The sequence below is a fragment of the Ailuropoda melanoleuca genome, chromosome 14 (assembly GCF_002007445.2).
Source record: "Ailuropoda melanoleuca isolate Jingjing chromosome 14, ASM200744v2, whole genome shotgun sequence".
NCBI lineage: Eukaryota > Metazoa > Chordata > Mammalia > Carnivora > Ursidae > Ailuropoda > Ailuropoda melanoleuca.
Window position 1 is genome coordinate 60,784,830 of NC_048231.1, and position 26,199 is coordinate 60,811,028.

Here is a 26,199-nt window from a genome sequence, read left to right on the forward strand (position 1 = left end):
TTAAAAAGTAGAACCGCTATAAGAAAACCCTTGCTCAATGTTTCTCTCCCTCTTCTTTAGATTGGCTCTGCTCTGGTATCACACCGTAGTCCGCCCGTTTTTTGCCTTGGATGGCAGTGATAACAAAGCAGGCCTGGATGAAGCGAAGGAAATTCTTCTCAAAAAAGAAGCTGCTTATCCAAATTCTTCCCTCTTCATGTTTTTCAAGGGACGCATACAACGATTAGAGGTACTGTGCCTTCCGCATGTTTTTAAATAAAGCCGTTGGTGGATCCGAGCTGTAATTCTCACGCGGGTACTTGTATCAACATGAGCCCCAGTGTCGCTGGGCCAAGGAACGTTTCGTTCTCGTGCTTTTCGCCTCGTTGCTACAAAAGCCTCTTCCAGGAACCCAGGATGTTTGTCAGTAACCTTCTGTTCGGGAGACGTGGGCGAGGCAGGGGTGAGCTCTCTCGTGGTAGGGAGACAAGATTGGCGTGCTCTCAGCCGAATACGTAGGGGCGTTAGCACATGTCTTCTTTGAAGAACACAGCACGATCCTTTTTCTTTTCTGGGGGTACTAATAACCTGTTGCTAAATTTTCATCTTGGTTAACCGTTGATTTATACAAGTTATTGCTTGGAATGTCAAGGACCCCATCAGCTTTGAAACAGAAGTAGCTTTTGTTGCTTTTTCATGGGCTTCATTTGGACAAATTCTGGGCCAGGCGCTTTATTCATGCTATCAAGTTTAATCCCCAGAGCAACGCTAGGACATAGATACAAAATGTCATCTGCATTTTATAGAAGAAGGGATCCAGGAGGGTTTCAGTGACTTCCCAGGCTCACCCAGTGAATGAGGCCAGGCTGTCTCATTCCGCAAGCAGAACACAGCCTGGCCTTTGGAGGGTCTCTGCTTTTCCTTCATATCTTGTTTGTTTGTTTGTTTGTTTGCTTGCTTAGGGGGATTTGAAGAGTGAGGATTTGAAGAAAAATAAAAGTATTATAAGAAAATCCTGGGGCGCCTGGGTGCTGTCCATTAAGTGTCTGCCTCCGGCTCAGGGCATGATCCCAGGGTGCTGGGATCGAGTCCTGTGTTGGACTCCCGGTTCAGAGGGGAGCCCGCGTCTTCCTCTCCCACTCACCCTGCCTGTGCTTTCTCTCTCTCTCTGTCAAATAAATAAATAAAATCTTAAAGAAAGAAAATCCTGCATATGAAAGTTGTTACGCCAGGTGTACCAGCAGCTTGCAGGGAATCATTGCAAGGTTTCTACAACCTCTGTCCTCCAGTTAACTGGGTGCCCTGAAGCACAGCTGACTCTAGAAGTCTGCCCCCAGGAATCGTCATGAGTGCATCTGAAGATTTTTGCCTAGGAATGCTTTTGCGAGCACAGGGATGATTTGTTCATTAATTTTTTTGTTGGCAACAGAGTGTATATTACTTCCCGAATAATTCCTTTCCCTCGTGAAGTGCCTCCTTAAATCTGAGGACTCCTCACCTTTACATGTGGAAGTTGTATTTTAGAGACTCTACTGATGATTTATGGTTGAAACAGTACAGAAAGCTCACCAGGATCTGAATTATTTACACCTATGTCTGAATTGGTTTTTTTCTCATTACCTCGAAACTGTTTTTCTTTGTGGTCAGGCTTGCGAGCCTTCAGTTCTATTTTCCCCTTTTTTCCCCTCGCTGTCTTAGAAACATAGTTCTGATCAAATTCTTGTGCGGCCCGGTTTTTTCGTTAGCATTCTTGTCTTTTAAGCTCAGGGTTATGGTCTTCCATGTAGGGAAGGATGTCTAGTTTACTAAAGTTTCTCTGTTCCCTTGGGTTTGTGCAGGACAAAATAACACTGTATAAGGACATTGTAAACTGACTAAGCCTTCTCACTTCAGTGACCATTTTTGCATGGACGTTGGGTTACAGAGTCAGTGCTTTAAGTGTCCATTTCTTTTTTTTAAGATTTATTTTTAGAGAGCATGAGTGGGGGAGGGGCAGAAGGAGTGGGAGAGAGAGAGAATCTCAAGCAGACCCCCTGCTGACCCTGGAGCCCCATGCAGGGCTCGAATTCATGACCCCGAGATCATGACCTGAGTCAAAACCTAGAGTTGGCCACTTAACCAACTGAGCCACCCAGGTGCCCCATTAAATGTCCATTTCTTAAGGGGCAGGCATTATAGATTTTGAATACCTCTGAACATGGTAAGACGAGGGTCAGTGTTGAACAGATTACTGCACGGGGTGAGAGCCAGAATTTATAATTGTGTGCAGCATGGCAAAAAGGCACTTGAACATTGGGCATTTATTCGAATTCTCTCTCTTTACTTACCCCAGATCAACACATGCTTTAAATTGGATTTTGAAGCTATTAAATAGAAATGTAAAAGTGAGGGTTTGTCCCTTGTGAAGCTTGCCATGTTAGTCAATTTTTTATTTTAAAACCAAAGTGCTTAACTTTTAGCTAAACTGATGACTTCCCCCCCCCCCAGACACTTAATTTGTGTGGGCCTGAGTGGATGTAAAAGTAAGTGGTTATTTGCTGTTGTTGGGATGGTCCTAGAAATGAGGAAGCCGCAGCCGTGAGAGGACCCTTCTAAGTACAGTTTGGGGAGGTACCTAGTTGGCTTTATGTAGTTCTTGGCAGGCATTCGGGCTCTTTCGGAGGGAGAGTTGTGATCTGAGTGTGGGTGGTAGATATTAGGACTATTTCACCGTGAAGCAGCTTGCTTGCCAAACTGATGCTTGGTTTTTAAAAAAAAAAAAAAAAAAAGACTAAAAGACCTGTTTCTGCTTCTTGTTAGTGAGCTGTAGCCTCAGGGCCAAGGGAACGTGCCGGTTGTTTCTGTTCGGCCCTTCCCAAAGGCCCAGAAGAGGAAAGGATTTGGGGCTAACTTGGAATATTATTGGGATTATCCTTACAGTGTCCAGACACCAGCAGTTCATTTATCTTCCCAGGTGACCCCGAGGAAGCTGTCAGGGGTGGGGGTAGGGAAGGCTTTGTCTGCAGAGGAGGGACAGCCCGGAGAGGCTGTTACTGCTCTTGTCGGAGGCTTTCTGTAAGGCCTGCAAAGTCCCAAACCTAGTTTCTGAAAACACAGGGCTCTGCTGACAAATCCGCTTGCAGAGAATTTTTTTTTTTTTCTAATTTTCAGCAGGCATTTAGGCTAGAGCTAGGACCCCTGAGATCTTTCTATCAACAAACACTGAGAGAACACGGTCTGCGGGCTTTAACTTTGACAGTTGCATCCTATGGCACGAAGTTTGCTCAGTGAGTCAGTCTGCAGAATAATTTGAACAGCTGCTTTGGTGTGAGCCTGCTGTCATGCAGGGGGACGAGCTCCAGACGTGCTGGTTAGTTTTCATTTTCTGTGCGCGTTATTTGCAAATCCCGCGCACTTGCCCACTCTCTTTAATTTCACGAACAACTGTTTACGTGCTCTGGGACAATTTGGTGTCCGTCTGGGGGGATGGTCTTTGACATAGCCACCCCGTCCTGACCCTTGATAACGCTTGCTGTCATGGCTTCATGATTTCCTGCTGTTATGGCCTAACCTGACCTAGCAGTGGGGTTCTACACCTTTGGTGGGACGTGGGGTGCATCCAGATGGGGTGCCCCCTGTGCTCTTTGGGGCTGTTGAAGCACGAAGCTCAGCCGGACTGCAGAAGGAGTCATCTCTCTTTACTGCCTTCGCTTCTCCCCACAGCATGTCTGTACGCTCCCACCTCTAGCCTTCTCCACCCTCCTGTGTTCCCACAACCTCTCCGTCTCTGTTGACTTCTCCCATGTGACTTGTCGTGCTGCTGGGAGGCACAACTGCGTTCCTACGGTACTTGGCATGAGATAAATGATATATAATCAGAGTGTGATGAGTGCCTAAGCCTGCAAAGTAGGGTTAGCAAATTTCTTTTTTGTTTTTTCCTTTTTAGGAGGAAAAAAATTGTTTTAGTGTTGAAAGCAGTCAATAAAGCTGGGCCCATGATTGGCAGAGTGGGCGGCATGTAGGGAGAGGGGCCACAGGAACCATATGGCACCTGTCTTTACTTTTCCCTGAAGTTGGTCCTAGATGTTGTATAGTAATCTCAGTTTGAAAATGTGAATTTTTGGCTCTAGTTTAGAGTTTTTGTACTTTTCAGTAAACCTGTGGTAATGATAAGTCCATTACCCTACAAGTGATGAATGAGTATTTTTTCCTGGTTACTTAAAAAGTATTGAGACAAGTCTACATTTTAATTACTTGTTATTATTTCCCTCTAGTCTTCTTTTTTCCCTTAAACAGCACAGATCTGCACAGCGTCCCTTCAGTTTTAACCATCTACTTAGTGTATAATATATATGTATTTGATTTTATAGGTATACACTTTCATGTACACTATATCATGACTATTTGGTGATGAAACTAATTTTTAATATCTGATTGAATGAAAGTTGATAAGCATCCTAACGAGGTTGTTATTCAAGCATTTTGAGAATTCTTGTTTTGAAACTGTCTTCTAAGCTGGGGCTCCTACTTTTTGAACATCCCAAGTTTTAAAACCTTGGGTTTGGATTTGGCATTTTAAACCTTGGGTTTGGATTTGGGGAGCAGCCGTCAGGGCCTTGCACAAGACTGGCCCTCAGTGCATACTTGCTGAATGAACAGCTGAATCCATCCATCAGTGGGAAATCCACTGATCAATGAGCGTGATGTCATTTCTTTGTTAAGGAAAAGTTGGTTATCAGGGACTGTCTGCTTCTCTTGTGTGGCACCTACGCCTGTTCCCGAAACCAGGGCTGAAGAAGGAGATGCAAAGCTGTCTTCACAATGGAGCAGGAGATTATCCTCCTAAGGAGGGTACAGAGCAGGGCATTTAAGTGCTGATGTGCTGGCTAGAGAAGTGCGGCTCTAAAGAAGGGGGTTGAATAAATGAGGTAAAAAGCGATTGGGTTGAAAAGAAGTCTCTGCTCTGGCGGTGCAAGCGCCCAGATGAGCAGATGTGAGCCCCGGTGCTCCCCCCGACCCCCCCACCGCCCAGCCTGTGAAGCACTTGACCGTAACTTCCTCTCAGACCATTGCAGTTACAGCTGCTTCATGAGGACAAAAGGAAGTTTGTGCAAAGCCTCAGAGAGGCCACGCTGAAGAAGTTACAATGAACCCTACCTTGTGTGCGTGTGTGTGTGTCCGTCCCGATCATCTCCTCTCTCTTATTTGAAGCTGCCGTGTTTTTCGGAGACCTGCAGCCTTGTCACTGCAGTGTGTTCCCCTGTCTTGTACTGCCCCTCCCTCCCTTCCTTCTGAGAAGGCCTGTGATAGGATGTGGTTTCTTTCTCCAGAACAGAGCCTTGCAGCGACTGCTTTGATGGTTGACCTTCCCTCCACCATGTTCACATCAGCCTGCCACCCCATCTCCTTCCAAGAGGCTCGGGCTCTTCTCCTTCTCGTGGCTGCAGAGTTCTGTGGGAAAGGCTTGCACACAGCTACGCCAGCGCGTGATCTGATGGTGGACCTTGTTTCTCCCCATTGTGTGAGGTGACTTCAGCTGTCTGAGGCCCCCTTTTAAAAAATGGACTGTAGTGCTTTCTTTCTGTACTTTTATTAAGATGAAGTGACATTTTTCACTGGCGCTCCCCAGAATAAGTGGGAGCTCTGTGTTGCTTCTTAGCCCATCCATTCGTGATTGTGACAGGGACTGAAAAGTGGAGGTTGATCCATTTGGTGATTAATTTATCAGCTAGAGAAAAGAGACAGGCGGCCTGCAGGGGCCGTGGAGAGCGGGGGCCAGTGCAGGAGGGCCTGGGCCTGAGCGCTCTTCTCTGGGGCGTGTCGACAGGACGGGATGGGAGCTGTTTGGTAGCTACGTTTCTTTGCATCTGTCGGAGAGCAAGCCTGCCTCTTGTATTTGAACAGCAGGTCTTGCCAGCATGATGTCATGTTGTTATTTATAGGATCAGGAAAAAGGCGATGCAGGAAGAGAAATAATTCCCTGAAGTTCTGTTAATTGTAGTCTTCTCTTCCTCCATCCTACGTGGGTTCTCTTTATTACTTCAGGCGCCAAAAAATAGAGTTGCCATTTATCCTTAGAAGAACACAAAACGAGAGATTGGTTTAAGCTGATGTAGGAGAGATGGAGGGATATATTTGTCTCCACTTCCCAGCAAGATAAATCTGTATCATGTGGTTTAATAACTCTGTTCACTGCAATGAGGAGAGGATAGTAACCCAAATTGCTAATAGGTTAAATACATATGCTGTTCTTTCAACTCTATCATTACAGGCTGTTGGGCTGGAACGCAAGTGGAAGGTTAATTTTTATCCCTAAGCTCCCTAAATGTGCCTAAGAGGATGAGCTTTCCCTCGCCTACATTAGCCCTAGTCCTAAGGGTAGGAGTTAAAAGCACAATCTATTGTTAGGTGTCCTTGATAACAGTATTGCTAAACGGATTCTGCTCGTGGGTTGTCACAGCATGCCCTTCTGCATGCTACAGGTGACAAGGAAGGCCTCTCCTTCTAAAACACCTGCATAATAGTTGAAGATGTTAAGCGACTTTATAAAAATAACCCAGTCATCCTTCAATTCTAAGCTGTTTTCAAATTATTTTGTGATCTTTAATATACACATGAGACTTCATGAAATTTCATTTACAAATCTGTTTTTTTGGTAAGTAACTGGTATGCAGACTATTTAGATTTCTGTTGTGTTAATAATTTGATATTTCCTTGTTGGGAAATTGTTGGGATATTTGATTATTGTTGTTTCTCTATTATTTCCCAATATTTCACTGTGATAGTAAGTACTTCAATAACTAGCATATTTTTCTTTTCTTTTTTTTCTGAGTTATTTCTTTGGGTTATAGCTCCAGTGGCGTCATTATTAGAATCAGAGAGTATGAACAGTTCCGTAGCTCCTGATACATGATAAGAGATTATACTCAAGAAATAGTGGGCCAGAGTATAATCATTCATTATTTTGTACATGGTCTCAGCAGCATGTCCTGCTGCATAGTTTTGTTTTTATTTGCATAATGATGCAAATTAAAGCAGTTTAAAGATAGTTCTTAAAATATTACTGATGGGACATCTCATGTTCATATATCAGAAGACTCAGTATTGTTAAGATGGCAGTACTTCCTTAACCGAGCTACTGGATTCAGTACAATCCCTCTCAAAATCACAGCTTGCTTTTTTGCAAAATTGACAAACTGATACTAAACCTAAGGAACCTGGAACAGCCAAAACAATCTTGAAAAGGAAGAACAAAGTTGGAAGATTCATACTTCCTAATCTCAAAACTTACCACAAAGTAATCAAGACAGTGTGGTATGGCATAAGGATAGACCTATAGTTCAATGAATGTCAAGAAGTAAACCTTTAGGGGCGCCTGGGTAGTGCAGTCATTAAGCGTCTGCCTTCGGCTCAGGGTGTGATCCCGGCATTCTGGGATCGAGTCCCACATTGGGCTCCTCCGCTGGGAGCCTGCTTCTTCCTCTCCCACTCCCTTGCTGTGTTCCCTCTCTCGCTGGCTGTCTCTCTGTCACATAAATAAATAAAATCTTAAAAAAAAAAAAAAGTAAACCTTTACATTTATGGATCAACTGACTTTTGACAAGGGTAAATCGATAGGCAAAGAATAGTCTTTTCAACAGATGGTGCTAGGACAATTGAATATCCACCTGCAAATAAATGAAGTTGGACTCCTACCTCACACCATATATAAGAATGAATGCAAATGGACCATAGATCTAAATATAAAAGCTAAAACCATTAAACTCTTGGGTTAGGCAATAGCTTCTTAGGACATCAAAGGGACAACAACAAAAGAAAACCAGGTAAATTGAACTATGTCAAAATTAAACACTTTTGTGCTGCGAAGAATATCGTCAAGAAAGTAAATAGCCCATGGAATGGGAGAAAATATTTGTGAGTTACAGGTAGGACAACGGACTTGTATCCAGAATATGTAAAAACTTCAACAACTCAATTAAGAGACAAATATCCCAATTAAAAAATAGGCAAAGGCTCTGAAGAGACCTTTCTCCAGAGAAAATATGCAGATGACCATTAAGCACATGAAAAGATGCTCAGCTTCATAAGTCATTATGAAGGAATGCACATCAAAACCAAGTGAGATGCTATTTCATAGCTACCAGGCTACCTGTAATAAAGAAGACAGCCAATAACAAGTGCAGACAAGCATGTGGTGTGGTTGGAAACCTCATTCATTGCTGGTGGGGATGTAAAATGGTGCAGCCACTTTGGAAAAGTTTGGCAGTTCCTCAAAATGTTAAACACAGACTTACCATATGACCCAGAAGCCCCATTCCTAGGAATACACCCAAGAGAAATGAAAACATATGTCCATATGATTACTCATAGAGCAAAGAGTGGAAACAACTCAAATGTCCATCAGTTGATGAACGGATAAACAAAATGTGCATTGTGCAATGCATAATATATTCAGCAATGTAAAGAAGTGAAGTCCTGATGCTTGCTACTGTGTGGGTGAACCTAAAAAGCATGTTAAGTGAAAAAAAGCCAACCACAAAAGAGCATATATTGTATGATTCCATTTTTATGAAATCGCCAGACCAGACAAATCTATAGAGGCAGATAGCAGGTTATTGCTTACTTGGGGGTGGGGTTGAGTGGGGGAGAGAGGAGTAATTGTCGGGGCAGGGGTTCTTGTTGGGGTGATGAAAATATTCTAGACGTAGATTGTGGTAATGGTTGTGCAGCTCGGAATGTACTAAAAATCATTGAATTGTATCCTTTAAGTGGGTGAACCTTATGATACTTGAATTCTATCTCAAAGATGTTTCAAAAAAGTCACTGAAGATATTTTGTGTATGAATATTTACTTTTCCTTTTTTCCTTTGGGTATAAATTGTTGATGCAACCAAATGTGACTTCTGAGTAAAAAGTATTTCCTTATATATTTCCCCAAATTCTAATGTATAATATAGTCATAAGGAGTACTTGTATGTTTTCCCCTCTTCTAATACTTTCATTTGAGAACTTTTATTACATTTTTTTGTGAAAATTTGAACATTCAAACACGTACACGTTTATTATAACAGACTTCATTTCTTCAGATATTTATCTTCTGCCTAAACTGGGACACATAGACAATTCTGTTTTCTTCTAGATTATACACTGATGTTTTAAAAACTCTTATTATATTCTCATACCTATTTGCACGTGTGAGATAAAGATATGGTTTAATTCTGATACCTACTGTAATTCAAGAATATTAACACTTTTGTTTTTCCTCCTGTTACTGAGTTAAATCCCTTAAGATAGATGGAATCTACTTTTTTTGGTAAATTCTTTTTTGCTTTCTCCATTAATTTTTTTTCATCATAAGTGTACTCTTTAATCCCCATCCCCTATTTCACCCATCCCCCCACCGACATCCCCTATGGTAACCATCACTTTGTTCTCTATAGTTAAGAGTCTGTTTCTTGGTTTGTCTTTTTTACTTTGGTCCTTTGTTTCGTTTCTTAAATTCCACATATGAGTGAAATCATATGGTATTTGTCTTTCTCTGACTGATTTCACTTAGCATAATGTTCTTTACCTCTATCCATGTCATTGCAAAAGATTTCATTCTTTACAGTGGAAAAATACAGTGGAAAAATATTCTAGTATATATATGTATACATACATATATGTGTATACACATATACATACACACAGAGCACATCACATCTTCTTTATCCATTCATCTATCAATGGACACTTGGCATTGCTTCCATAATGTGGCTATTGTAAATAATGCTGCATAAACATAGGGGTGCATGTATCCCTTTAAATTAGTGTTTTTGTATTTTTGGAGTACGTACTCAGTATTGCAATTCTTGGATCATAGGGTAGTTCTATTTTTAATTTTTTGAGGAACCTCCATACTGTTTTCCACAGTGGCTGCACCAGTTTGCCTTCCCACCAACAGCGCATGAGTGTTTCTTTTTCTCTGCATCCTCATCAGCACTTGTTCTTGTGTTGTTGATTTTAGCCATTCTGACAGGTGTGAGATAATATCTCATTGTACTTTTGATTTGCATTTCCGTGATGACGAATGATGTTGAGCATATTTTCATGTGTCTGTTGGCCACCTGGATGTCTTCTTTGGAAAAATGTCTGTTCATGTCTTCTGCCCATTTTTAATTAGATTATTTGTTTTTTGGGTGTTTTATAAGTTCTTTATATATTTTGGATACTAACTCTTTATCATATGTCATTTGCACATGTGTTCTCCCATTCCATAGGTTGTCTTTTAGTTTTGTCGATTGTTTCCTTCACTGTGCAGAAACTTTTTATTTTGATTTTTTTAATAGATTTTATTTATTTACTTGAGAGAGAGAGAGAGAGAGAGTGTGTATGAGCAGGGGGAGGGGCAGAGGGAAACAGACTCCTTGCTGAGTGAGGATCCTGATAAGAGGCTCAGTCCCAGGACCCTGGGATCATTACCTGAGCCAAAGGCAGGAGCTTAACCGACTGAGCCACCCAGGTGCCCTATTTTGATGTTTCAGTAGTTTATTTCTGCGTTTATTTCCCTTGTCTCAGGAGACATATCTAGAAAAATGCTGCTATGGTAATGTCAGAGAAATTACTGCCTGTGTTCCCTTCAAGGATTTTTATAGTTTCAGGTCTCACATTAAGGTCCCTAATCCATTTTGAGTTTGTTTTGTGTATGGTGACAGTGGTCCTTTCATTCTTTCAGATGTGGCTGCCCTGTTTTCCCAACACCATTTGTTGAAGAGACAGTCTTTTTTCCCCATTGAATATTCTTTCCTGCTTTGTCAAAGGTTAATTGACCATGTAACTGTGGGTCTCTTTCTGGGTTTTCTGTTCTATTTTGTCAATCTGTGTGTCTGTTTTTGTGCCCGTACCATACTGTTTTAATTACTACTGCTTTATAATATAACTTGAAATCTGGAATTATGATACCTACAGTTTTTTTTTTTCAAGATTGCTTTCACTATTTGTGGTTTTTTGTGGTTCCATACAAATTTTAAGATTATTTGTTCTAGTTCTGTGAAAAATACTGTATTTTGATAGGGATTGCATTAAATATATAGATTGCTTTGGATAGTATAGACATTTTAACAAGAATTATTCTTCCAACCCATGAGCATGGAATGTGTTTCCATTTCTTCGTGTTGTCTTGAATTTCTTTCATCAGTGTCTTAAACTTTTCAGAGTACAGATCTTTCACCTCTTTGGTTAAGTTTGTTCCTAGGTATTTTATTGTATTTGGTGCAATTGTAAATGGGATTGTTTTCTTAATTTCACTCTCTGCTGCTTCATTCTTGGTGTATAGGAATGCAACAGATTTCTGTACCTTGATTTTTGTACCCTGCAACCTTTACCGAATTCATTTATCAATCCTAGTAGTTTTTTGGTGGCATCTTTAGGGTTTTCTATATATAGTGTCATGTTATCTGCAGATAATGAGAGTTTTACTTCTTCCTTGCCAATTTGGAAGCATTTTATTTCCTTTTGTTATCTGATTGCTGTGGGTAGGACTTCGAGGACTGTGTTGAATAAAACTGGGGAGAGTGGACATTCCCTGAAGGTCAGAGCTCTCAGTTTTTCACCACTGAGTATGATTTTGGCTGTGGGTTTTTCATATAAGGCCTTTATTATGTTGAGACGTGTTCCCGCCGGATCTACTTTGCAGAGGGTTTTATCATGAATGGATGTTGTACATTGTCAGTGCTTGCTTTTCATCTATTGAAATGATCATATGGTTTTTATTTCTCTTATTGATATGATATATCATGTTGATTGTTTTGCAAATATTGAAACATCCTTGCATCCTGGGAATAAATCCCACTTGTTCGTGGTGTATGAATTTTTTAAAAATATATTGTTGGACACTGTTTGCTAATATTTTGTTGAGGATCTTGACATTTGTAGTCGTGAGACATATTGGCCTATAAATTTTCTTTTTTGTGTCTTCATCTGGATTTGGTATCAGGCTAATACTGGCCTCATACAATAAATTTGAAAGTTTCCTTCCTCTTATATTTTTTGGAATAATTTGAGAAGAACAGGTATTAATTCTTCTTAAATGTTTGGTAGAATTTGCTTCTGAGAAGGCCTCTGATCTTGGACTTTGGTGTTTTGGGGGTTTTTTGATTACTGATTCATTTATTGCTGGTGATTGGTCTGTTCAAATCTTCTATTTCTTTCTGCTTTCATTGCGGTAGGTTATATGTTTCTAGGAGTTTATCCATTTCTTTTTGGTTGTCCAGTTTGTTGGCATATAGATTTTCATAATATTCTGTTAGAGTTGTTTGTATTTCTGTGGTGGTGGTGTTTCTCCTTTTTCATTAGTGATTTTGTTTATTTGGGTCTTTTTTCTTTTTCTTTTTTTTTTTTTTTAATGAGTCTGGCTAGAGGCTTATCAATTTTGTTGAACTTTTCAAAGAACCAGCTCCTGGTTTCATCCATCTGTTCTGTTTTTTTTAAGTTTCTGTGTCATTTATTTCTGCTCTAATCTTTATTATTTCCTTCCTTTTGCTGGGTTTGGGTTCTTTTTCTAGCTCCTTTATGTGTCAGGTTTGTTTGTTTGAGATTTTTCTTGCTTCTTGAGGTAGGCCTGTATTGCTATAAACGTCTCTCTTAGAACCATTTTTGCTGCATCCCGAAGATTTTTGGACTGTTGTGATTTCATTTTCATTTGTTTACATGGAAATCTTGATTTATTCTTTGATTTCTTGGTTGATCCATTCATTGTTTAGGAACATGTTATTTAACCTCAATGTATTTGTGCTCTTTTTTTTTTTTTAAGATTTTATTTATTTATTTGACAGAGATAGAGACAGCCAGCGAGAGAGGGAACACAAGCAGGGGGAGTGGGAGAGGAAGAAGCAGGCTCATAGTGGAGGAGCCTGATGTGGGGCTCGATCCCATAACGCCAGGATCACGCCCTGAGCCGAAGGCAGACGTTTAACTGCTGTGCCACCCAGGCGCCCCATCGATGTATTTGTGCTCTTTCCAGATTTTTTCTTCTGGCTGATTTCTAGTTTCATAGTGTTGTGATCAGAAAAGATACAGATGGAGTCTATTTTTGAGATGTCTTTATGTTCCACCTTTTATAGACGTTTTTAAATGAATATTCCTTAACTTTGATAATTGTGATTTTATCATGTTTTAAATAACATATATCACTATTGCCTTCAAAAATATCTACTTAGTGGGGTGCCTGGGTGGCTCAGTTGGTTAAGCATCTGGCTCTTGATTTCGGCTCAGGTCATGATCTCAGGGTTGTGAGATCGAGCCCAGCAACAGGCTCTGCACCCAGCAGGGAGTCTACTTGTGGTTTCTCTCACTCTCTTTCCCTCTGCCCCTCCCCCCAAATAAATAAATCTTTAAAAGAATAAAAGTAGCGATTTAATATTTTTAGCGACATATATATATATATATATATATATAGCATTTCTTCAGTAATGTTTTAAATAAAACATTACATGCATTTTAGTTTTCTATTGCACTTTTTTTATTTCCACTTACTACTTTTTAAAAATATGCCAATACTGGGGTCTCCAGGGGGCTTAGTCGGTTAAGTGTCCAACTCTTGATCTCAGCTCAGGTCTTGATCTCAGGGTTGTGAGTTCAAGCCCCGTGTTGGACTCCATGCTGGGTGTGGTGCCTCCTTTAAAAAAAAAAAAAGCCAATACTGTGAATAGATATGTAAAAATGTGGTGTTACTTTTTGTGATATGTTTTATGTTATTTTGTGGTATTTTATAAATTTGTGTTTATTTTATGATTGGACTATGGGATTACACTTGGTTTTGGATGTGTTTTTTTTTTATCAGTTTATTTTTTACTTCCATTTTATTTCTACTTTTCCTTAATTTACCTTGTTTTGTAATTCATTTTTTAAAACTTTGTACCTCTCTTAATAGTGAAATATTAGTTTTCTAATGTAGGTAGGCATTATATTGCATTCTTTGAACTTCAGCTTGCATTTTGTTTTACTTGAGAGGGCTTGGGGGCTGTACTGTTTGTATCATAAGATTTGTCTTTTTCCCTAGTTCCTGGCACAGAGCTCTAAAACCCTGGAATTTCTTAAGTGAGAGGCAATAGAAGAGTGTGTTGTTATTCATAACAAGCCCTTCTCAATCTTACCCTGAGTTTATGTTAATGAGTTGACCAGTAGCTCCTACATAGGTAGCTGCAGGATGGGGGCTGGTTGGTACAATTAGGGGGTTGGAACTTGCCATAGCACATCCTACCACCAACCTCCTGGGATGGGGAGGAGCTGGAGATTGAGTTCGTCACCCAGAGCAATGATTTAATCAAGCAAGCCTAACTAGTGGATCCTTCATTAAAGTCCTAATTGATGGGGTTCAGAGAGTTTCCAGATAGGTGAATGCATGCTTATGCTGGGAGGGCGGCACACCCCAAACTCCAAGGGGTGGAAGTTTCTGTGCTCAGGACCCTTGTGTACATCTTCCTTCGGCTCTTCACGTGTATCCTTTATAATATCCTTTATAATGAACCACTAATAATAAGTAAAGTGTCTCCCTGGGTCCTATATGACAGAGACCCTGACAGGTGGGGACTGTATTCATTCCAAGGGGTTAGTGTTAGAATTGAATTAAATTGTAGGCACCCCATTGATGTCAGGAGAGAATTGGGGGATTCGTTGCTGTGGGAAGACCCCACACAGCTGGTGTCAGCGGTGTTGTGGGTAGAAGAAACAGCTTTCCTTCGGCTGCCTGAAGGTTTCGTGCTATAGAATGTTCATTGCCCAGTGTCTTTTGTTATGATTGATCTCATCTATTATGTAAATTGTGTGGTGAGACCTGCTGTCTGGTAGGTAGGTTTGAGTCTCTGTTTGGCCCCCATCCTCTGCCTGGCAGTAGCCCCGGGACTAAGGGGACATAGGGCATAGTTTTGCTGTTAAGATTCAGTGAGGTAGTGGGCACCTGGGTGGCTCAGTCAATTAAGCGTCTGCCTTCAGCTCAGGTCATGATCCTGGGAGGGAGTCCCACTTCAGGCTGCTTGCTCAGCGAGAAGCCTGCTTTTCCCTCTCCCTCTGCCTGCTGCTACCCCTGCCTGCTGCTTCCCCTACTTATGCATGCGTGCTCTCTTTTCTGTCAAATAAATTAATTAATTAAAATTTTTTTTAAAAAAGAGAGATTCAGTGAAGTAATCTGGGAGCCCTGTGCCGCTCTTGGAACTCTGAGTGCTCGTCATCGTTGGCTGTGGTGATGACGGAGATGCTGTGAAGGCTGCAGAGCTGTGGGGACAGTGACAGAGCTCCGGCACGGGGTGGGGGGAGGGGAGCAGTCCTCCATGGCAGGCAGGCAGTAAGCAGATGGAGATGTGGCCAGGCTTTGAAGAGCATAAACACAGGCCTACTGGAAGGTGAGGCACGGTGTGGCTCACCCGTGGTGCCGCCCTCACAGCTGGGAGAGACAACACAGAAGTGGGGGTATCTGGGCAGGCTGTTGAAGCCTCTGTGGGAGTTTGAAGGTAGAGATAAGAGCATGGGGGATTTGCCTGCATTCAAGGCCAGAGGCAAGAAGAGGCCACCTACTGGGAGATCTAAGCTCAGTTGGGGCTGGAACATTGGGTGGAGAGAGGTGGGTGGAACAGGCGTGACTCGGGAAACAAGAGATCACTTGATTTTGTTTCTCAGCCCGACTCTCCTTTCGCATAGAGTTCCTTGCGCATGTTTAATCGTGTACGTGATGCAGGTGCGTTGTCTTCTCTGCCTTTCTGACTTGTGTTGATTGTTCTTGCTTTCATTTCTGCTTACCTGTTTTTGAATAGGTTCTTTAGTATCAGATTGAAAAGAGGAGTTTAATGTTTTACTTGTTTATTATCTATTTATTTTAACCATGGGTCCGCATATCCATACAGTGTTCCAGTCCTTTGTCCCTCATTCTTGATGCTAAGGAGCGTAGGGTAAACTCCTTGAGGGGTGACAGAGTCTGGCTTTAGGAAAGAGCATTTTTCACTTTTCCCTACCCCTTGTCCAGAGCTCATGTATGAAATTTTATATTTTCTCGTAGCATCATCTTGAGCTTTCCTGTTTTTCTTTATAACTTTGGACTTTTAATGTGTGGGCACACGGAGTTCTTGAGTCTGTGTATTGCTTTGTTTGGTTGTAATGGTCTTCGTTTCTCCACGGTGTCTGAGAGAGGGCTTGCCAGCTCTGGGAATCTGTCCTGTTCCTTCCGGGCTTCAGGGTTTGCTGTGTGTAGCATTGTATGTAGAAAGAGCACTGGATTAAGTCTGAAGATCTGGTTTGGCTCCGTCATAAACAGTAAAGACATGGTCTCCTTCCAAATGGTTGCTCACAGACCAGACAGCTTGTAAGAGTTGTAAGACCTCAGTCAAGCCGGTCAGCCTTCTCTGGCACTGTTTCTTCACCTGGAAAACTAGGGTTTTTCCGAAGCGTTTGCCCTGGAGCCCTGATTCGATGGACTAGTTTGGACGTGTTCCATGAAAAGAGGTCCTGTGTCAGGCAAATTCGGATACGCCGGGACTGCTCGGAGACTTTAGTTTTGCACTGTCAGGGAGCTAGAGTAGGCAGGTATGCCATCCGTGTTCACCCAATGTATTTGACCAAGGAAATTCATTTGTATACAGTAGACTGTGAGACCTGAAGGGTTCAGTAGAATACACTTTGAGAAACACTAGACTACATAATTTTTAAGGTTTTTTTTTTTCCAGGTTTCAAATCTTATAGTTCTGTAGATATACTAAAAACCACTTAATTGTATATTTTAAAAGGATGAGTTTTCTGGTATGTGAAATATATCTCAACAAAGCTGTCATAAAAAAATTTTATGGTTCTTTAATCTTCAGAATGAACTACCTGGGATTGCCTCCGCTTTTTACAGCTTGTCTTTAATTCCTCTTTGGGGAGAAACATAAAGGAGCTTGCCCATTTGCCATCCTTTACAGAGAATGCCATTCGGCCGTGGGAAGACTTCTCGAAGTTGCTTCTCTAATTACAGCTCCTCTTGCGTGCATAGTGGATCTTCTCCATCTATATTCTAGGTGTGTCTGTTTATCTTGAATTGCTACCCTTTGAGTTGCTTGACTTTTTGTAGATTAAGGTTCTGTATTTCCATGGTCTTTGTTTTTCTGAGTTAATTCTTTACATTATCTTCTGCACTGTTAATTTTAGTTCTTTGATAGCAACCTTAATATATACATTTCTCTTAAATTTACTGCTGTTTTTCATATAAATTCCCTGTCATTTTAAAAGGCATCATGGTGTAGCTGAAAAGGCATCAGGCTCAGCTCAAAATGGGCTCTTCCATTTCCCGACTGGCTGAGCTTTCTGAGGCTGTGTCCTTGTGTGTAGAAAGAGGACAGTGCCTCCCATGCCGGCCTTAAATAATGTAAATGTGGACGTGGCTATGCACTGAGCACACGGTGCTTGGTCAGGGCTTTTCCTCTTTAGACAGAATTGTGTCTGGTTTGTAAATCCAGCATCAAGCACTTTCTGTCACAGATTTTGTGGCTATCTTGTGTGTAACTGTTGAGAGACCAAGGAAATGTAACTGGTGCATTATTCGGTTCTACCATTCATTAGAGCTGGATTTGGTTGCATAACTCCTTTGTCAAGGGGATTGCTGTCCATGTGGAGGTGCTGAAAATAGATCCACCATATTACATTTCTTGTGCATAATCAGAGATTTGTTGCCTGTGATGTAAAAGGCCTTCTGGGGGATGCCAAGAGGGCTAGGAAAAGCCCCTGCCCCAAAAGAAACTTATAATCTAACTATGAAGGGCAGTGCTGAACACATGAGAGGTAATCACTCAAGGCAATAAAAGTGCCAGGTGAACCGGTGGTCACTGTGGGTGGAGATGACTGGGGAAGGGGGAACAGCGGAGGTGAACCGGACGAGGGGAGAGCCACTTCCTCACCCCCTTCGACTGCTTGGGGAGACCTTCTGTGACTGTAGTATTGGATGTGTTGGCCTCATTCCTGCTGCTCGTCTCCCTGTCTCCTTCACCACTCCTTGTTTCTGCCCAGAGACTCCTATTCCCTGGACACAGAGTAAGGCTGTGTGTTGGCTCATTGCCTCTCTCTCCCCATTAGAATGAGAATGCAGGCTCCACGAGGCAGGGACTGTGTGTCTGGGTCACTGCCTATCTCAAGTGCCTCGACCAGTGCCCAGCTCCCAGACGGCAGGGTTCAGAGTGAGTGTGAGTGAGTGAGTGTGTGTGCATGCTCACGTGCACATATGAACCTTGAGTGAATACTCTGGCCTCTTGCCCTTTGCCTCTCTCGGTTGTGCTTTGATGATAGTTCTATTTCTATAGCCCCTGGATTTTTGTCAGAATGAGAGCAACCATATTTATGGCATTTTGAAAATTTCCCCTCATTATGCATAATTCATAGATTCCATGTGCATAGTGGTATTAAAAGCTCCATTCCCCCCCATCCAGGACTGTGTAGACAGAACTCTGAAACCAAGACATTAAGGAAAAGACTGATAGAATTGATAGTATGTGGATCAAAATATTGGGAGAACTGACATAAAAATGAACTTCTGTATTAAAAAATATCATAAACAGGGGCGCCTGGGTGGCACAGCGGTTAAGCGTCTGCCTTCGGCTCAGGGCGTGATCCCAGCGTTATGGGTTCGAGCCCCACATCAGGCTCCTCTGCTATGAGCCTGCTTCTTCCTCTCCCACTCCCCCTGCTTGTGTTCCCTCTCTCGCTGGCTGTCTCTATCTCTGTTGAATAAATAAATAAAATCTTTAAAAAAAAAAAATAAAAAAAAAATAAAAAATATCATAAACAAAGTAAAAAAATGAAGAATAAAGCTAGAATTAGCATCCTTAAGAACTCTTACAAACTTGGAACATAGCAAAATGATAAACATACAAAAAGAAAAGTAGCCAAAACACCTAAACAGACAAGACATAAGATACACAAATAAATGGTCAGTAACCTATGACCCTCATGATAGAATCAGTGAGATGCAAATTAAAACAAGGGGAAAAATAATTGGCAAATACTGAAAATATTCTCTGTTGGAAAGAGGTTTAGGGAAATAAGCCTCTTACAAACTGTTGGTACTTATATTTAAGCCTTTGGGACAAGTGGTCTAGTATTTATACAAATTACACAATTTGTATAGGGAATAACTTAGACATACCATAAACGCATGCACACATATTGAAAAACATCCATACACGCACATGCACACAGAGACCAAACCAGCCCACATTCGTCACCTGTGAGAAAACTCCAGGAGTAGATTTTGAGTGGGTGGGAGGAGGAGGTCCTGTGATCTGCCTAGCTTAGTTAGGTCAGGTACTCATATTCTTGCTGAGACCAGAAAGGTTTGGCAGAAAGGCGGGATCTGATTCTCATCACATAGGAGAATGGCTCCCCAAAGACTGAATATGTCTGACAGTTGATGTGTTTGTTTCCTTGGGCTGCCCTAACAAGGAACCACAGAGGGTACAGAAATTAGTTTTCTTTCAGTCCTGAGCTTAGAAGTCCAAGATCAAGGTGTTGACAGGTTGATTTTTTTTTTTCCTGAGCCATCTCTCCTTGGCTTGTAGATAGCTGCCTGCTCCCTCTGTCTGCATGTGGTCATTCCCGTGTGTGTGTGTGTGTGTGTGTGTGTGTGTCCCCGCATGCAGGCTCCTGTGTCCCTTTCTCCTCTAAGGCCTCCAGTTATATTGGATTAGGGCCTGCCTTAAAGACCTCATTTTAATGTAATTACCCCGTAGAGACCTTATCTTCAAATACAGTCACCTTCTGAGATACTAGGGATTAGGACCTCGACATATGAACTTGGGGGTTGGGGTGGCACAATTCAGCTCATAACAGCTGTCAGTGCCAACTTAGTGTCTCCTCATGGGCACTTGGGGTTTTCCTTTCTTTTCACATAGATGCCCCTGATAGTTGGTAGCCTCCGAGTACAGTGCCCAGCAAGGTCCCCCAGAGATCTCCAAACAGAACGATTGACGTGCCAATTTAAAATAGGCTTGAGTCACACGGTATAAAACAGAGCAAGAAGCTAGGGGGAAAGGATAGCCTAGGTTAACACTCCTAGGATAGTGTGCAGGGCCAGGTGGAAAGGCCGTGCTACTGGAGTCCTGGGGTACACAATGTGTAGTGTTTTGCCTCACTCTGCACATCACTGACCACAGCTGAAACAGTGGACCCTCAGGGGTTTTGTTAGTGTTTCTTGGGTAGAGGACGCACGGTGCCAGAATGGGTGTCAGCAATGGATGGTCAAATTAAGGCCACCTACATATTAATGTTTCATGTATATTTAGGGTTCTGAATATTTCATGCTTTTTGTATATTTCGTCTTCTGTGTGTTTAGTACCCAGCTGCCTCATGAATATTAGAGACCCTTGTGGCCCTTTAGTGCTCTAAAACAGGTGCTGTCTGCTTGCAGAGGACACATTGTATTCTCGACACATCTCAGGAATTCTGCCTGTGTCTAACAAACTCCGCTTACTGGTTACTTAAAGCCTCTCAAAAGAATGTGCCTATGTCTTACAAACTCTGTATCTCCCAGAGCTGGAAATTCTCCAGTGAGCATTCAAGTGCTCTGGGGGGGCATCACCCCCTCCTCGCAGCCAAATCCACGGGGACCGTCACTTTCTTTGATCTGCTACCGCAACGGTGATCTCCTCTCTGGTGTGGAACACAGCAGAACTGAGTGATACTGACATTATTGGAAGGCCCGTAGACTGGCTCTGAGCTGAGACCTTTTTGTTTGTGAGCTAGTGCTGTCATTTGATGTTAAATGTGATTTGGAGGGGGCACCGAAGGAAACTGCTTGGGAAGTGGAATCTTGCCTTAGAGATTCAGGGAAGTCTGGAACTTGATGTCCTTTTGGCACTAGAGTCTGGATCAGGCCCCCAAAAGGACTTGGCTTTGTTTCCATTTCCTTTTTTTTTTTTTTCCTTCTGCAATTCTAGAAAGGGAATCTTTTGCTTGGTAGCTGAATTTAATGTATCCTCCCAGCTTGGTATTGCTAGTAGAGATCTTCCAGAATGCAACATTAGTATCTCCAAGCTTACTGTGCTGACTCTGAAAATTATTCAGACTTTTTGTGTCTTCATACTTACTTTCTAAAGGGCTTTAAAAATATATTGTTCTGGAAATATTTTACATTTTTAAAGTTGGAAAATGTGATTTGTGGTCACTTACATGTTTGGTTTTTCTTTGTCCTCTGTCTCTTCAGGTATGTATGTGTTTGGGCTAGGCAAGATACAGACTTAGATATTTGTGGTGGTATCTTAAATAGCTCTTAATTTCTATAGGAAAGAATCTAGAATTTCTTCCAGTGGTCTAAAAAAAATAGAAACTTAATTGCTATTTATTGCAAATCTTTCTAGATATTGGAAGACAATATTGTGATTTATTTCCCAGCACCATTAACAGGTGACATACATCTATTTTTAAAGATAGTATACCTTTGGGGTGCCTGGGTGGCTTAGTCGTTAAGCGTCTGCCTTTGGCTCAGGTCGTGATCCCAGCATTCTGGGATCGAGCCCCGCATGGGACTCCCTGCTTGGAGGGAGGCCTTCTTCTCCCTCTCCCACTCCTCCTGCTTGTGCTCCCTCTCTTGCTGCCTCTCTCTCCATCAAATAAATAAATAAATTTTAAAAATCTTTTTAAAAAAATGACAGTATACCTTCCCTGAGAGCATTTTATGTGCATTAGTTCATTTATTTCAACAATTCCTGAGATTTATAAATAGAACAAATAATTTCCCAAGGTCCAAAATTGTGTTGGTTATGAAGTTGGCACTGAAATCCGGTGCTATTGACTGAAGTTTAATATTCTTTGTTATGTTGTATGTCCATTAAAGAAAAAATTTAAATTATGGTATTTTAAACATTTTAAAGATTTATTTGAGAGAGAGCTTGAGAGCAGGGGGAAGGAGAAAGGAAAGGGGAAGAGAGTCAAGCAGACTCCACGCTGAGCGTGGAGCCTGATGTGGGGCTTGATCTCATCTCCCTGAGATTGTGACCTGAGCTGAAACCAAGAGTCGGCAGATGCTTAACCAACTGAGCCATGAAGGCACCCCAGTGTTTTAAACATTTTAAATGAATTATTCAGTTGAAAGGTATGTCTTTATAGTGAACTAGTTATTTACATAGTTCCAGAGCATAGAAAATATGAAAATATTTTCCTACAGGTCTGCAAGTTCTGGCATTATCCTGATACCAAAACTCCTGGAGAAGAGCACTGAACAAAAAAACTATAGGTCAACTTCATTCTGAATATAGAAATTCTAAATAAATATTAGCAAGTCAGATCCAACCATGTATTTTTTAAATGCCACATTATGACCTTTGTAGGGCTTATTTCAAAAAGGCGAACATGGTCCAGCCTCAGAAAATGTCTCTCTTTTATAACCTGCATTAGGTTAATAATTGATAAAACCACATAGTTCTATCACTAGATGCCCAAATGGCATTTAATAAAATCCACTTTGAAAACCAAACAAACTATTAGCAAATTAGAAACAGAAAGGGAATTTATTTGGTAACGACGGCATCTACTAAAAACGTGCCACAAACTATATTTAATGGTGCAACATCGGAACACCGTCATTGAAGACGGGAATCAAGCAAGGATGCGTGCGGTGCTTGCTAATAATATTTTTACTGGTGGTCCTCACCAAGTAGAGAAGTCTCTTGTAGAGGAAGAGACAACACTATCATTGTTTGGGAGTGATTGGACTCTCTCCCCAGAAAATCCAAGAGAAAAAGCTTAAAAAAATCATGAGAGTTCATGATTGTAATGTGACCTATGCAACATCAACATGCAAAAATCCACAGTTTTCCTACACACCAGCAGCATTCACTCCAAGAATAAAACGGAGGAGCAAATCCCACGGACAGTTGACACAAGTATCCTAAAACGCGTAGGAATACAGCTGTCGAGAAAGGTGCCCTGAATCGTGGGAAAACACATTGTGTCTCTGCAGTTACGAAGCAGTAGCTTTCCATCCCGTGCGTTTTATTTTATTTTATTTTTTTTTTAAGATTTTATTTATTTATTTGACAGAGATAGAGACAGCCGGCGAGAGAGGGAGCACAAGCAGGGGGAGTGGGAGAGGAAGAAGCAGGCTCCTAGCAGAGGAGCCTGATGTGGGGCTCGATCCCATAACGCCGGGATCACGCCCTGAGCCGAAGGCAGACGCTTAACCGCTATGGGCGCCCCTCCATCCCGTGCGTTTTAATTTGGCAACAGATACAGTCCATTTAATTTGGCAAAGACTTGTGCTTTTGTTCTCCATTGCTTCCTCTGGAAGCAGCTAATGCTTGCCGATGTTATTTCCTCGTTTTACCCGTGAGGAAATGGAGACTTCAGCTAGTTTTCGTGATATTGAACGTCCGTGCCTCATTCGTGGGACACAAGCCTGGATGGTACTTGACCTCCGATTCTTGGCCTCATGGCTATTTCATTCTAGTCTGTTTTCTGGATTCTCTTCAGCCCAGCATATGTGTATTTCCTCAAAAAATTAACCTGTGAACCAAGTATCAAACCAAAAACTTCTTTCTCTATTATATTGTGGATATTCTAATTTATAATCCTAAAAACTCTTCTTAGGTCGTTTTTATCTTAAATTATTTTGGTGAAAGGGCAGCTGGGTGACTCAGTGGGTTAAGCATCCGATTCTTGATTTTGGTTCAGGTCATGATCTCAAGGTTGGGAGATCGAGCCCTGCATTGGGCTCCATGCTCCGTGGGAAGTCTGCTGGAGATTCTTTCTCTCCCTCTGCAACCCCCTCACCCCCACTGCTCCTGCTTCCTCTCTGCGTGCTTTCTCTCTCTCAAAAAGAAAAAAAAAGCAATAAATAAAAGTTAATTATTTTGGTGAAAAAGAAGGGGAAATCTCTTTTCACCATTTTATGGCTGTTCATTGTAATTTTTTAATGAGTAATCAGGCTAGAACTAGAATTAATTTTGTAGTTACGCTTATTACACTTGGGATAATATCAGTAAGCTCCGTAATGGTCTCCGTATCTTCTAGTTCCTTCAGAGTGCTTATAACAAACAGAAGGAGCAGTGGTACCTTCTTCACAGTTTAGTTTTGAAAGTAATACTCTGTACTCATTTTCTAAAGCCATGGAACAAATTATCACAGACTTGGTGGCTTAAAACAGCGGGCACTATTCTCATACCGCTCTGGAGGTCACAAGTCCAGAATCTGTTTCACGGGCTGAGATCTAAGTGATTTGGGGTGGCCCTCCATCTGGAGGCTCGGAGGACAGTCCATTTCCTGCCTCTCCTGGGCTCCAGTGGTTCCCGGGCTTTGGCTGCATCTCCAGTCTGTGCCTCTGTGATCACATTGCCTCCCCCACTGCGTGCATTAGCGCTCTGTCTGCCTGCCTCTTATCAGGACACTTGGGGTTGTATTTAGGGCCCACCCTGATAATCCAGGATAATCTCCCCGTCTCAAAGCCCTTAATGTAGTCATACCTGTATATGCTGTGCCTGAAGAATGCATACTCTGGAGGCGATCAGAGCAGAGTGAATACTCCCCTGTTGCTAGCTTGTTGACCTTGACCAAGCCACTTCACCTCTTTGAACTTTGGTTTCTCCGTCTGAAAATGAAACTAATACACGCCAATCTCAGGGTTGTTTTTTTTTTTTTTTTTTTTTTTAAAGTTTTTTTTTTTTTTTTTTGANCAGAGATAGAGACAGCCAGCGAGAGAGGGTACACAAGCAGGGGGAGTGGGAGAGGAAGAAGCAGGCTCCTAGCAGAGGAGCCTGATGTGGGGCTCGATCCCATAACGCCGGGATCACGCCCTGAGCCGAAGGCAGACGCTTAACCGCTATGCCACCCAGGCGCCCCAGGGTTGTTTTTTTTTTAAAGGGCTAAGAGAACCAGTGTTGATTCAAATATTGCTTGTAACATTTTTTTTTCCCTAAACTTGCTTTTTTTCCTTAAACTTGTCTTTGTAGTTCAAGCCAGTGCCATCCCAGGCACTTAGTAGTTGCCCACTGATTAACGTTCACAAGCAGTTTTCGGTCTTCTGAAGGGCAGTGTGGCATTGCGTTGTCATGCAGGGTACCCGCAGCTGGACACAACTTGGTGGTGATGGCTCATCCAGAAATACTGTGTGTGTGATAGTTGAGTGGCAGGAACTTGGCAAACCGAGGAGACGCATGCAAAGGGGAATCTGTAGCACCATGGTTTCCTGCGGATCCGCTAACCTGAGTGCACGGACGAAGCAGGGAGAGAACGGTTGAGCCAGAAACTGAACAGTGAGGGGCGGTCGTAATGAGCGTCTAGCTAACTTACTCTGCAACACACCTGTGCACATGCGCGCACGCGCACACACACACACACACTGCATACAAAATTGATTTTTAAATTAAAAAAAATTTTTTTTACACCTCTTTGGGACCTTCGTGGCTGTGTGCTCAGAGCCCAGTGTGAACGTCTGTCAGGGTTGGGGCCTGTCCCCCATTCCTGAGAGGGTCCCTCCAGCGAGATGTCAACCTCCTTGAGACCAGGAATCACTGGTGTGGGGATGTGTGTCCTCTCTTAGCCTTTGTGGATGGGGCCAGGGGGTTGAACGCTGCCATCCGAGCCATCCTGGCGAAGTGAAACATTAGTGTGGGCAATGGAGTTATTGATCTAGCCAAGGCTTTGGTTAATGCGTCATTTGGCTTATGGCGTTCCTGAGTCACAAGCTGTCCTAAGGATCTCCCTGACTCATCTGTGTGGCCTCGGGTGTCCAAGAGGCCCCGCACAGTGACCACACAGCACTCACGGAGCCAAGGAATGGGGTAGCCTTTCTTCTACGATCCTTCTGCCGCTGGCTGGCTGGCTGGCTGGGAGGAGGAGAGGCAGAAGGGGCCCTGGAAAGGGGGTGGCCAAGGAGCAGCAGAGGGAGCACATAGGGAAGCCCAGGAAGGTCTGAGTGTGGAGCAGGGTATGGTCCGGGGCACGTATCACTGAGAGCAGTCTATCAAATTTTTAGGGCATTTAGAATTTACATTTATTAACACCTATCATTGCTGTATTTAGGATTGAATGCTTTTTAGGTGCTCTTGTCAGGTGCTGTGGCATGAGATTGGCAGACTTTGAAAGGGGTCTTTAGTGGAAAGCAGCACTAAATGTATTTACTCGGGGGTAAGAACAGTCATCGGAGAGCCTGTTGGGCTCCAGACCGTGCTAGATGAACGCAAAAGTCAGGAGTGAGTGTTAGTAGAGGAGATGTGAGGACCAGCAGTAACCAGACAAAGTATTTCGGATACAGAATCG

General features: G+C 42.3%; 1 protein-coding gene across 3 annotated transcripts in view; it reads left to right on the top strand.

The window, feature by feature from the left end:
• Window positions 1–26,199, top strand: part of TTC39C (tetratricopeptide repeat domain 39C) — a 102,594-nt gene that overhangs the window by 59,191 nt on the left and 17,204 nt on the right. For all 3 annotated transcript variants that reach the window (XM_011221132.3, XM_019796490.2, XM_019796495.2), the window contains one exon: window positions 61–229. In XM_011221132.3, the coding sequence (XP_011219434.2) occupies window positions 61–229 (169 nt within the window). The remainder of the gene's footprint in view (window positions 1–60; window positions 230–26,199) is intronic.